The 13,646-nt window shown below is 53.5% G+C and overlaps 1 protein-coding gene across 2 annotated transcripts in view; it reads right to left on the bottom strand.

The window, feature by feature from the left end:
- Nucleotides 1-7,412, bottom strand: part of MMD2 (monocyte to macrophage differentiation associated 2) — a 32,664-nt gene extending 25,252 nt beyond the window's left edge. Inside the window, exon 1 of one of the 2 annotated variants that reach the window (XM_072942116.1) lies at nt 7,284-7,412. In XM_072942116.1, coding sequence (XP_072798217.1) covers nt 7,284-7,330 — 47 coding nt within the window. In that variant the 5' untranslated portion in view covers nt 7,331-7,412. The remainder of the gene's footprint in view (nt 1-7,283) is intronic. The other variant, XM_072942119.1, reaches the window with a different exon arrangement.
- Nucleotides 7,413-13,646: the final 6,234 nt, after the last annotated feature.

Genomic DNA, 13,646 nt, shown 5'->3' with positions numbered 1-13,646 from the left:
TAATGTGTTCTTTACCTCTCCTTTTCAGGCACACCACAATGAAATACTTATATTTTCAGTTCAACCAAAATCTCCTGTAAGGTAAGTAACTTTTTACTTGGTACTTGGATTATTTTTTTGAGACTTTTAAAAAATTTTGGGGGGTAATTAGGTTTAATTCATTTTTTTATTTTTAATGGAGGTGCTGGGGATTGAACCCAGGACCTCATGCATGCTAGGCATGTGCTCTACAACTGAGCTATCCCCTCCCCCTTACTTATTTATTTTTTAAAGGAGGTGCTGGGGACTGAACAATTCTCATTCCCAGTTCTCTAGTATTCACCATGTGCTGTCCACTGCCAGGTAACACAGAGAAGATACACCTGCTCACTCCCCTGCCCCCACGTTCACGGGGGAGATGGCCAAGGAAGCAAATCAAATACAGGGCAGGATGGAGACGGCAAGCAACAGGGATGACGGAACTGAGCTTATGAGGAAGCAGAAACTGTGAGGCAGCTGCAGGCAGGAGGCAGAGAAAAGCAACAGAGACGAAGGTGAAGAATGGAGTGAACACTGACACAGAGAATCACTGACACAACGGCGATGCAGGGGCAGAGGCTGCAGCTCCCGCCTGGCCTCCAGCCCCAAGTCCCGTGGATCCCCCAACACACTAAACTCGGTGACGAGCTCAGGGGCCCTTCTGTCTAAGCAACTTCACGTAGTCGTGGTGGGCACTGTCCACACTCACACCTCTGTGGGCTGAGTCAGCACTCTGTAGTCAAGTCCAGTGGCCCTCCTGCTGCTCATCTGGCTATGGGTAGCTGGGACCCCCAGGGAAGGGGATCCAGAGGTCTGGACCTCAGCTGGGCATTCTGGCAGCTTGGGGATCTCTGCAGGGAGGGCCGGGTTCCCTGCAGGAAGGAACTGGCAAAATCTCAAACTTGAGGTCAGACAGATCTGAGTTTAGAGCTGGCTGTCCCTCTCACCTGCCATCGGACCAGCCTCATCTGTAATATGAGGCTAATAATTCTTACCTGGCACGTGGTAGCTAGAGCAAAGTGTGGAACATATAAAATACTCGGGGAACAGCAGATATCATTATTGTGGTAGCAATTAATAAGAAAAAATTAGTGGCAAAGAGGCAGTCTAGGGCACTGGGGAATTCATCTACCCAATCTCGATCCACACTTCTTATTGCACCTACCTGGCCACATGATTGCTTTGCTTTTCTGTTGGCCAGGAGTGCCGCATTGAGGCATCTGAGGCTCCCTCTGCTCACTGGGAAGAATGATTGCACTTTCCACAGTTGATTACTGATGTCTGCCATAGGCACAAAGGGAGATTGGCACCAGGTTGCTGTGTATCTGATAATCTATTAGAGTGATATTCAGGCAGCACCACCCTTACACAGGAGGGACTCTATCCCTAAGCCTGTCCTTTGGATCCATTGCTTCTCAAATGTTCCTGTGCACATGAATCACTGAAGGATTTTATGAAAATGAAGATTCTGACTCCATAGGTCTGAGTGGAGCCCAAGATTCTGCACTTCTAACAAGTGCTAGATGATGCCAGCACTTTCAAAGTGTGGAGTATGCTGTGGATCAGAGTTTAGAGGGTCCTGCTCTCACAGACACAGACAAGTAAATTTGCTAAGGAGCCCTTGAGCACCTTGATCATGGGGGATCCAGCACTCATCACTGGTAGTGTGAGCTGTCACTCTGGACATTCACTTTATGAATAACATGGGCAGGCCCCAGGCAAGTGCTTCTCCACATCCCGTCCTTCATCCTTGGAACAAAAGATGGTTGCATGTCCATGCAATGGAATATCATTCAGCCTTAGAAAGGAAGAAAATTCTGGCACCTGCTCCAACATGGATGAAACGAGGACACGATGCTCAGTGAAGTAAGCTGGACAAAAAAGGACAAGTATTGTATGATTCCACTCACGAGGTCCCTAGAGTAATCAAGTCCATAGAGACAGAAAGTAGAAGAGTGGGTACCAAGGGCTGGAGGAGGGGGAAATGGAGAGTTAGTGTGTAACGGGGACAGAGTTTCAGTTTGGGAAGATGAAAAAGTCCTGGAGACGGATGGTGGTGATAAATGCACAACAAGGTGAATGTACTTAACTGAAGGGTACCCTTAAAAATGGTTCAAACAGTAAAATTGACATTATGCATATTTTGCCACACTTTTTTTTTTTTAAAAACTTTGCATGCAAATGCTGTGAAGGTTTGTGGGTGATGCCACTGCTGGTACTGGAAGCAAGCAGGATGTGAGCAGCAGAAGCTCTTAGATAAGAGAAGTGACAAATTACAGTCAGCCCTCGGTATTCATGGGCTCCCCATCCCCCGTATTCAACCAACCGCGGGCAGAAAATAGTTCCAATCCGCAGATGCAGAACCCGTGAATACGGGGGACCAACTGAAAGGGACGTAAGCATCCGTGGATTTTGGAATCCGTGGGAGTCCTGAGACCAATCCTTCCCGGGGCACCAAGGGACGACTGGAGTTCATCTGGAAAAGTCTTCCTCTCAAGGGAGCATGAACGCCATAGGCGCATGCCCAAAAAAGGGTCACAGTCCAGGCATCCCAAGCATCTTTGTTGCTCTTCCTCTTCCAGTTTCAGGTTTCAAAATACTCACGAATTGCCTTGGAATTCCCAGCAGGTGCACACGGCAGCCGAGGAACATGTGAAACATTAACGATTTCACGTGACTCCTGAACTTGAATGTGTGCAGGACTAGACGTAACTTGCCTCAGACAAGAGTCCTGTTCTTCACTTTGGCAACTAGGTGGACACCGAACTCTAGAAGTGAGCAGTTTCATTTTCCTAAAATATGTTTCAATTATATTTCCCAAAAAAAATCAAATAAAATATTTCAGCTTGACTGACATACTTTTTGACTTCAAAATTTTATACTTATTGATCTTAATTTATATTTCACCTTTGACATTTCATAGAAATTTTTGAAGATTTTAGGATTAAAAATTATTTAAACTTTTTTCGGTTTCTTACCTTTGGTTTAATTTATATTTGGTGCAGGGTTATATTACATCGTTCACTTTAATCCTTTAGACTAGGGCTCCCCAAGACAAATTTCTGCAGTGAAGGAAATGTTACGTCTGTGTCACCCATGCAGTAGCCACTGGCCCTAAGTGGTTAGTGAGAAGAACTAGCTTTTTAATTTTATTTTACTTTAATGACCTTAAATTTACTTTTAAATAGCTACAGGTGGCTAGTGCTACAGTCCTTGACGGAACACCAGATTATTACTGTCAGTAGAACCCAAATTTAAGTGAAAATCTTGACTAGAAATAACCATGATTTTGCTGCAATGAAGTCAAGAAAAATAAATCATATGACATGCATAATAATGGATAAACTGTATGTGTCTTTATTGTATCACTCATCCAAGCATCACTACCCAGCCGCAAATACCAAAAACACCTGTAAAAATTACCCAGCCTCAGCTGGCTCTGATACCCGCCAGCCTTCAATTTCACAGCGTTCAGTTTTATCCCTGTGGAGGTACACCTGTCAAGGAGGACAGAACCCGCTTCATGGGAAAGCTTGTTAGCTTGATTTTTCACTTTCAACATCCAGACAATCGGCAGGTGGGCTTCCGAGGGGACATCACTCCAGCCCCACAACGTTTGGGGCGTGCTTGGCAGCGAATGAACGAAGGAGGCGGATGCGCAGACGGTGTGTTCTGAGAGCCCTGCTAGTGCCTGCGAGGGCGTGGGCAGCAGGGAGGACTGGGAACGCTAGCCCGTGCGCCCGCTGGGGAGCGGACGATCGTGTGAGGCGCGGTGCGATACGTCCTCTGCAGCCGTAGCTGACTGTGACTGTTATGATTCCTCACGATCATGTGGGAGGCAGAAAAGCAAAGCAGAGTCCAGACAAAGCCAGGTGTGAATCCCACCAATTGCTTTATGACCTCAGGCAACCCAAACAGCAATATAAACTGTAGCTACTCCCGGGACGACCAAGGATCACAGGAGACGTTATACGTACGGGAAGCGCTTTGATTGCCGAAGCTGGGCACATGGTTGGGGGCATCTTCCTCAACTGCATGAAGCCCTGTGCCGGCCTTTCCCATGGTAACCCAGCAGGACAGAAGCGCCCACCAACCCCGCCGGCCCACCCACCCTTCCCCATCCATGCAGACACCTGCGGAAGTCAGAGACAGCTTTGCCAAGACCAAAGGGTTTCTCTGACAGCCCCATGGATCTCGAGAAACTTGCTTTTCACAAACTGCCTCCTACCCTCTCTGGAAAGAGACAGACTAAATAACAACATAACTATGACATAAATAACCACCACTTTGGAGCACCAACTATATGCCAGGTACCATGCTCAGTGTTTCACATACATTATCTTAATCACCTTAAGAACCACAAACATTTATGAAACCGGCAACCATCAGAATTTCAGAGTTCCGGCCGGAGCAGGACGGGTGGCTCTGAAGGGATGTCAGGTAGCAGGACGGGGACCAAGACCTACAGAAGGCCTGCCAGGGCCATTGCGGGCCTCACTGCCCCCACCCAGCAGCCTCATTTACAAGGAGGAAAGCCAGGCTCAGTGAATGTCACCTGCCCAAGAGAAGCCAGCAAAGAGAAGGACACAGCACAAGCTCCTAGCAACTTCCACTTCCCAAGGACGCTGCCGTGGAAGGAGTGGGACCCCATCTTTGGCCGTCAGAGCAACTCAAGTACCACAGCAAGAACTGCACTGTGGGGGCAATCTCCGTGGGAGCCCTCAACCTGGTCACTGTAGTCTGGGCAGTCGGCGAGCATCACAGGGACCTGGTGACTCAAGGGGCCAGGCCAACACCCAACGTCCATTGACAATGGACAGGTATGAGTTGCAGAGATGTAACTGTGGCGTTATTCACAGCAGGGGAATCCAGAAAACACCCTGAGTGTCCCAAAGTGGGAAATAATAAATTAATGCAGGGTACGGTGATGAGATGGAATATTCAGCACGCGTTAAACTGAGGTTGCAAGCAATTATGAAAGACAAGGGAGACTAGCCACATGTGGTTATTGAGCACTTAAAATACAGCTAGTCCAAATTGAGATGGGTTGTAAGTACAAGATACACCAGATTTCGAAGATCTGTGGTGGAAAAAAATCGTAAAATATCTCAACAACTTCTTTAGATTGATTGTGTTGTTTGCGGGGCGTGGTGGTAATTAGGTTTGTTTATTTATTTATTTAAATGGAGGTACTGGGGATTGAACCCAGGACTTCGTGTAAGCTAAGCATGTGCTCTACCACTGAGCTATACCCTCCCCCTAGATTGTGTATTAAAAAGAACACTTTGGATATAAAGGGTTAACTAAAATATACTCTTATAATTAATTTCGCTTTTTTTTAACTTTTTATGACAATGAGATGGGAAATTAGCCACACATTAAGCTTAATGGCTACTAGAAAATTTAAAACAACTCCTGTGGCATGTATAGAACTGGATTATACTGTTAAGTTCACTCAATCGCCAAGCCCTGGTTAAGGACCTCACTTGTGGACTGGACAGCAGTAAGGGTAACACGATGAGGAAGGGAACGGAAATAGTTCTAGTCAACCCACTCCATTTCCTCAATGGACTCATCACCCACAAACGCGCAGCCCTAGCATGAAAGGAGGGACTCCAGGTCCAGCCCTCAGCCCAGCTGGAGACCTCTATTCCAGTTACGTCAAGGGCAGCACTGCAGTCCAAATCTAGAGATCATTTAGACCGAACCTCCTGTCTTACAGATCAACTGACAGAGGTCCAGAGAGGTTGAGACACCCACCCAAGATCACACAGCAGGTGTGGGTCCGAACTCCTTCCCCGAGTGTCTGCATCTGTAGCCTCCAGCCCCCAGCTTCTCCCTTCCCTTCAAGTGAACACTCCACCAACTCACATCTCACACCAGCACACAGGACTCTGGAGAACAGCCTTTGAAAGACCCAGTGCCCACACCAGAGAAGACCTCGCTGATTTGTGCAGCCAGCCCCTCCTACCTTCTCATCAAGAGCAACTCCACCCTGCCCTTCCCACCAGCATCCCCTTTCCAGTGGGACTCTCCAACTTTATGAAGGAGACACAATGCCCCACCCCCAGGAAAGGGAGATGGGACTGAAGGAGAAAGGGCCCAGTCCTCCCTCCCCACTTTCCCTGCACTGAAGCCATGCTCAGCCTCTGGGGTCAAGCTGTGCTGGTCCTGATGGGAACTTGCAGAGGTTTTGTGGGACCAAGGACCTTCACAACCATCTGGAGACAATGAACCGTGTGGGCGTGGACAGCAAAAATGATGCCAACCCAGCTCGATTCACTACCTGCCCACCCCACCCAGGAGGCGAGGGGGTAGGGGAAGGGCAGGGCGGCTGAAAGCCTCCCCTGCTGGGGACAGGGGACAGAAGCCCCGGGCCACACTCCAAGCAGGGCCTGTCCTCAGCCAAGGCCCCCTGGGAGGGGCGGGTCTAGCACAGGGTTCGCACACCCTCCTGCAGGCAAGCCCACCCCCACCCCAAATCTCGGAGAAACAACAGTTCCCTCTGCCATCTCCCCACCCAGCCCCTGAACTAGGACTCAAAGCGACGGAGGCTTGGCTTCCACTCAGCGATCTGAAATCACCACTTTAGAAGAAACTGAGGCTCAGAGAGGACCACAGACTTCACAGTGAAAAGGCCAAGATGTACAGGCAGCTGTTCTGGTCCTGAGCCTCAGTTTCCCCACCCAAAAAGAGCACTGACCCATTCCTCCTGCTTTCTATGAGGGCTGTCAGGGGTAGTGCGGGGGTCAGGGTGGTGGCGGAAGGACAGAGGCGGTGCAGGGTGGGCAGGGGTGGTCAAGGGAGACAGGGGTGGTGCGGGGGGCACAGGGGGCGGTGTGGGCCAACGCCTCTTATCATTAACAAAAACGCCAGAGAGCGATGGAGCGATTATTCTGTTGCCGGCGCTGAGCAGAGTGCTTTCAAGGGATCATCTCACTTAATCCTCGCGGGGACCGCAGAGGTGGGGACTCTATCCCTGCCTTACAGACCCGGACACTGAGGTTCAGAGGTGGAGAGACTCGCCTCGCGGCACCCAGCTAAGTCGGAGGCGCCGGGAACCCGCGCTGTCCCCGGGTCCGGGGCGCAGAGCTGCGCGGGGAGGCTCCCACAAAGACCACGACGTCTCGTGTCCCGTTTCTTCCGGCCCGGGACAAGGTCCATTTATCAACGCGAGTTCTCGGGGCGGCGCAGGGAGCCACCCTCGCCGCGCGGCCCCCGCCCCCGCCGCCCGCGCCCCGCGCCCGCGCGCCCCCGCCGCTCACCTCGCGTACTTCGTCTTCTGGAAATCCGGGAGCCGGTGAGCGAACATCGCGGCGGTTCCATCGGCCTCCAGCCGGGGGCTCAGGCCGCGGCAACTTGCAGCGACCGCGGGGCGGGAGCAGCAGGTCGGCGGGCGCGGGGCGGGGGCGGGGGCGGGGGCGGCCGGGGGCGCGCGGAGCCGGGCTGGAGCCGAGCCGGGAGCCGCCGACGCCAAATCCCGAGCAGATGGTGGCGGGCGGGGCGGGGGGGCTCCGGGCCAATCGCCTGAGTCCCCGCGGCCCTGGCCCCCTCCCCGCGCGGGGGGGACCCCCTCCTGGCCTCGCTGAGAGGAGGGGGGCGCTGGGGAAGGATGGGGGCCTGGACAGGGAGAGGGGGCTTCCGAACGCAGCCCCCTTTTTCCTCGCTGGCCAGGCCCCCTCCTCCCGTAGTTTTTCCACCGAGAAGACGGGGTGTTAGACGGAGCCCCGCTGTCCCCCTGGCGGGGGTTGGGCTGCGAGGGTGGTGGGCCCTGCCCGCGCCCCGGCCCTGCAGCCCCTTCGCGTGGCCGGCCCCTGAGTGTACTTGTAGCTCGCGCTTCCCCCACCGCCCGCGCCTGGAACCTTTGCGTCCCTGCCAGGCACGACGGCCCCAGGGGGATGGACGCAGTCTCTGAGGAACCTTCCCGCAACTCCCAAAGGCCGTGACTGTGGGGGCCCTCATGACTCCGAGACAGGGGCACACGGATTTGGTTGCCAGATTCCAGGTACCCAGGATCTGCCCACCTCCCCCCGGAGCTTTACAAAACTCAGCTTTCTCCTTTAGGGGACCTTGGCCTGGGTGATGGGCTATGCCAAACCACCTACTGGAAGATGTGACACCTTGGGGGGCTGCTAGAGGCAGGACAGCCTTCAACGTGGAAGGAAGGTCCCCAAGCAGGACAGGCCCCTCCTTCCCACGCACACACCTCCCCCTCCCCCCTCCCTTCCCATCCCTTCCCAAGCCCCAGCTCCCTGCTACTTTTTATAACAAGCTTTATTTGAGATCCTGCTACACATTGAGAAAATAACCCCACCCACGCCGTCTGCCCAAAGGAAGCTTGAACAAGAGGAAGGAGAAAAACAAAGGGATTCCATCAAATTCATTTCTGCACGCCGGATGCTGGGCACAGGTGGGGACACACACCTGTAGTTGGTGAGGACCAGAAGGGTTGCAGGTAGATGCATTTCGAGGCCACTGCAGGGCTGAGGTGGGGACAGGAGGACAGAAGAAGGGATCCAGGGGTGCTTAGGGGGCAGATCCACCAGGCCCTGTTGATGGAGGATTAGAAGCCGGGGATGACCCCTGGGTTTCTGGCTGGCCCTGCTGGGTGGGTATGGTGCCACCTGGTGGGGGTTGGGGGAACAGCAGGAGACCAGGGGAGGAGCAGTAGGGAGGCAGGAGAGGTCATGAGTTGGGTTTTGGCCCTAGAACTTGAGGTCAAGGTTGGCATGAGTGGAAGGCCAAGGGATAGCCACGTGGGCGAGAGGCTCTGGCAGGGCAGCAAGCCTAGCCTGTGAGGAGGGGCTGCGAGAGCTGAGCCGGAAAGATCGCTTAGAGCCCTGGGTTTCGAATTGCTCATCTGGCCCTGCTGGGGCTGTGACTTCCAATACAGCACCAGCCTCATGTGCCTGTTTACATATATACTGAATAAAACGAAATACGGTTTAAAATGCTGCTTCCTGGTTACACCAGCCACATTTCAAGTGCTCAAGCCACATGTGTTCCAAGGACTGTTGTATCAGACTATTGTCATGGCAAGTTCTGTGGGACAGCCGGACACTAGCAGACCATGGAGTCAACCTGGTGGTTGGTGAGAAGCATTTTAAAGTGAAGAAAGTGAAGTAGAAGAGATACAATGAGAACCGAGTCACCATCAGGAAACTTTTGTTGGTATACATGTGGGGTCCTGGTTGGAATGGAAAATGTATTTCTTACTGGGAGTCATGGTTGAGACACGCAAGGCTCACGGCCGTGGTGACTAGCGCTTCCTGTCCCCTTGTATAGAGGGGGGAAAGTGAGGGTGAGAGAGACCAGGGACCCTGCTAAGGTCACACATCCCGGGGGCGGGGCCTGCCTGGGAGCCCAGAGCTCACTGTCCACCAGAGAACTCCTGTTCTAATGATTTCTTAAATCTCCAGGAGCCCAAAGTCAAACGGAGGCAGATAAGGCCAAGCCCTGCATTTCATGGCACTTTTCCCTGACCTTGACCTCCATCTCTGTTGCTCTGACCCCACCCCCTGACCCCACTCCCCCCAGCCTCACTCTCAGCCACGCCAGGATACCCCTGTCCCCAAGCACCAGCCATACGTCCTCCAAAGTCCTCAACCTCAATTTCCAAAAAAGGCCCCTGCTGGCTTTTCAGAGATGAGAGTTCCTCGCTTCCCTGGGTGGCCAGGCCAGGCTCAGGGTGTCGGCTGGTAACCACAGCTCACCCGGGGCCGAGCCGCAGATTCGGGTCTGAGGCTCCCCCGGGCTCCAGGTCGGCTGGCCTCCTCCTGGCCCCAGCCCGCAGATGACCTTCAAGTACATCTTGGCAGTGGGTTCAGCAAGGCCCCAGAGGCGACCCCCCTAAAAGGAAACACAAGCCTAGAAATGGATTTTCCTTTCCTCCAAGAGCAAAAGAAGTTGAATAAAAAATAAGTTACTATTTTTACTGCCGGGATCCAGTTGTTATAGCAACCGAGGGCCTGACTCCTGCGCCAGAGTTGGGGTTGGACTGCGTGTGTGTGAGAGAAGGCAGGTGGGCTCCAGGGGCAGCAGGACCCCTGACCTTAGGACCTGCACCCCCAAATCAGAAGTCCAGCGCTGCTCGCCACTAACGCACCTCACCATGGCCGGTGGTCCCTGACAGCTTCTCCGTTTGGTGCAGCCCCACCTCCTGCCACCTCTGCGGTCTCAGGCTCAGCCCAGCCTTGTCACCAAAGCCTGGTTCCACCACCCCCGGGCCTAGGTGACATGCCTCATCTCCAGATGGGCCCCGCAGCCCCAGCACAGTGTCAGCTCCTGGGCGGATAAGGAGATCAGCCCTTCCACCTCACCTGGCCGAGACCCCACTCACCATCTTCTCTCCCCCTCTGTGGCTCCCCGCTCCAGTCCCCCTGCCCCCTCAAGGTGGCACCAGCACCACCCCACTGGGCCAGTTTGGACAGAGATTGGAAGCTCTGAAGGTGGCCTTCCTGGGACTCAAGGCCAAAATTTGTGCCATCAGCCAGGTACTAACCCTCAAGCCTCAGTCTCCCCACTTGTAAAATAGGGGTGACAGCATCCCCTTGCAGGATTGCCAAGGAGCAAAGGCAGCCTGGTCCTGAGGCTATGACGGAAAGTTTGCTTCCCCTTTAATCCTCTCTGTTGCTCTACGTGGCAGGTGTTGCCTGTCCTAACTCACAGATGAGGAAATAGGCTCAGCCAGGTTCAGGCACCCAGCAAGCCTCACAGCTCGACTGAAAATTAAACCCGGGTCTGTCTAAGCCCAAAGCCCCTACGCTATTGAACAGATGTTGATTTAGTACTTATTGCATTTCCAGCTCTTCCGAGGGGCAGAGTGGGAGGTAGGTGGGTGAGATGAAACCTGCCCAAGCGCGCATGCTCCTGCCCCTTCCCTGGAGCCCTGACCACATCACCAGCCTCCTCCCCTCCATGGGGCCAGCCTCTGCCACCTGTCCCTAGGACCCTATGGCTCCCCATGGCACCCCTGGCCTGATCCTCCCCCTCCTCCCTCTTGGCAACTTGAATCCCCAACAGTAGGTATGAGACAGGCACCTCCATGTGCCCAGCAGGGTCTGGGAGCTACAAGAAGGCACAGTCCTGGCCACCCAGAGATTGGGGTCGTTGTGACGGAAGGGACACAAGACAATTGCAAACCACTGGTTCATTCACTCAGTCGACAAATGTGAGTAAAGTTCTCCTGTCTGATTCTTCACAAACATCATCTCATGAATCCTTTCAACAACCAGACAGTGATTCCCACTCAACCGACCGACTCCAGGCTGAGGCTTGGAGAGGTGGCTGGTGACCGGTAGAAAGGGTGCAGCCGGATCTCAAACCCAGGTCGACCTCACGCAACCCCCCTGCCCTTTTCCAGAATTTCCCTTTCTGTATCCCAACCTCCCTGCTTGGGGTACACAGGTGGATGCGGGAAGCAGACCTGGTGAATGCAGCACCAAGGGGCAGTGAGGACTCAGGCGGGGGCGTGGCCAAGAAGGAGAAGCAGTTTGCCTGGGGGGCCAGGGCTGGAAGGAAGTCAGGGAAGCTTTCTCAGCTGAGGCTTTTTAAATGGCTGGACATTAGCCAGGAGGACAAGGGGCAGCCAGAAAGCGTCTTCCAGGCAGAGCAAACAGCATCTGCAAAGGTCACTGGCACGGAGCATCCTGGTGTGACTGGGGTCCTGCTGGTTCCTGAAACCTGAGTGAGGGGTCTGTGCTGTATCCCCTAGGCACTGGAGAAGCAAATGATTTTAAGTAAGGGGGTGAGTGAGCACCGACCTCCACGCTGCAGAAGGAGGTAACGTTGGTGTTTGTAAAGGAGCGGCTGCCTCTTAGGGCAGGAGCGCAGAGACCCAGCTGAGCAGAGGGAGCAGAGGGTAGGGATCCTGGGAGACAGAATCTGCATGTCTTCAAGGGGAAATGGGGGCAGGGAAGTCACTGGGGGTGACCCCCCGATTCCCAGCTGAGGCCCAGCTTCTCAACAACGCCACGTTCCATCAAATCTAAGACACCACCCACCGTCAGGTGCACGTTCGCGTACCACTCGGAAAGACAAATCGCTGGCAGTTAATTCTGCCGGCATGGGACTGTGAACTTTATAAGCACACAGAGGAGTTCAGAGAACTGTACGGTGAGCATGCGTACACACACACCACCCAGAATCTACCGCTAACATCTGGTCCTGCCACATATCTATTCTTTAATCCATCCATCATCCCATCTTTTTTTTTTTTTGGTGCATTGCAAAGTAGCTTGCAGACATCCTAACAGACACTAGTGGACATACCATTAACTAGAGTTGAATATATGTTTATGGCCCTTTCTGTAGGGGGAAATCTACAAAGAACGAAACACAAATCCAGGCAAACGTTCGCTGATGTGCATACACACATGTAAGTCAGATCCTTTCAGGATAGAGAACCCCAGAAAGTTCCTTCCTGCCCTGAGCCAGTCAACCCCCACCCCCGCTCCCAGGGAAAACCCCTGTTCTAGTTAGTTTTTCCCATTCTAGAACTTCGTGTAGATGGAATAATTACAGTCTGTATTCAGCAGAACGCCTTTAATATCCTTGGGTATGCTTTGATCTTCAGCATGATGCCTTTGAGATCCATCCAAGTTGTTTCATGGATCAGTAGTTCATTCCTTTTCTCACCGCGTCGTCCCCCAGGGCGCAGGTGGGCCAGCGGCAGTTTAGCCATTCCACAGTTGATCGACACCTGGGCTGTTTCCAGTGTTAAGAGGTCATGGACTTTTAAGACACACCCTGGTTTCAGGCTTAAGATGGGAACTGCAGTACGAGCCAGTGTGAACCGAGTGCTGACTACCTGCAGGGTGTGCACTTAGCGTACATTCACTCATCTCACCCTTCCAGCATCCCTAGGTAGGTTTCACTCCCTGTTTTACAAAGGGGGAAACTGAGGTACGAAAAAGGTTAAATCACAGGCCTAAAGTCAAACAGCAAACAGGAGGAGTCAGGAGTCAAAATTCAGGGAGGGTGGGTCCTGAGGTCAGGGCTTAACCACTGCGCCACCCGTCCCGAGGCAAGGGTAGGGCTGCTCGGTGTGCCTGGGTCCTACCCTAGGGGCACCACTGCTGATCACTTATTTCTTCAGGGCCCTAGAGATCCAGGTCTGGTGAGGGGATGCTGTGGACCCCAGGCTGGCCCAGCGGAGGGAAGCTTCCTGGGAGGGAGTTAACAGGCCCACCCAGGCACTCCAGGCAGGAGAGATGGGGATAAGAACAGCGTGCCCAGGACTTCTCCCTCCCCTACAGGGCTTCAGGGGCCCAGCAAAGTCCCTGCCCGGCCACAACCCCTCCCCCCAGCCACCTCCCACCCCAACCAGATCAGTCTTTCTAAAATACAAAGCAGATCAAGCCACATTCCCTCCAGCCCTTCAGTGGCTCTCCATTGCCCTCAGGATGGAATCAAGACAAACCAGCCTCACCCACCAACACAGTGAACAAAGGACTTTAAACTCCCCAGGCTTTCTCCTGCTGTGGCTGCGCAGACGCGGTTCCCTCTGCCTGGACCGCCAGGACCCAGATCAGAGGTCTCTGCGAGAGCTGTTGAACAGGCAGCTTCTGCTTCCCTGAGTGCCACCTTCCGGCCGGCGCCACGGCGCAGAAAGGTTCCTGGACTGGGGG

Source organism: Vicugna pacos, chromosome 18 (genome assembly GCF_048564905.1).
Source record: "Vicugna pacos chromosome 18, VicPac4, whole genome shotgun sequence".
Lineage (NCBI taxonomy): Eukaryota > Metazoa > Chordata > Mammalia > Artiodactyla > Camelidae > Vicugna > Vicugna pacos.
The sequence above is the reverse complement of the archived record's forward strand: the minus strand, read 5'-3'. Positions and strand labels throughout refer to the sequence as shown.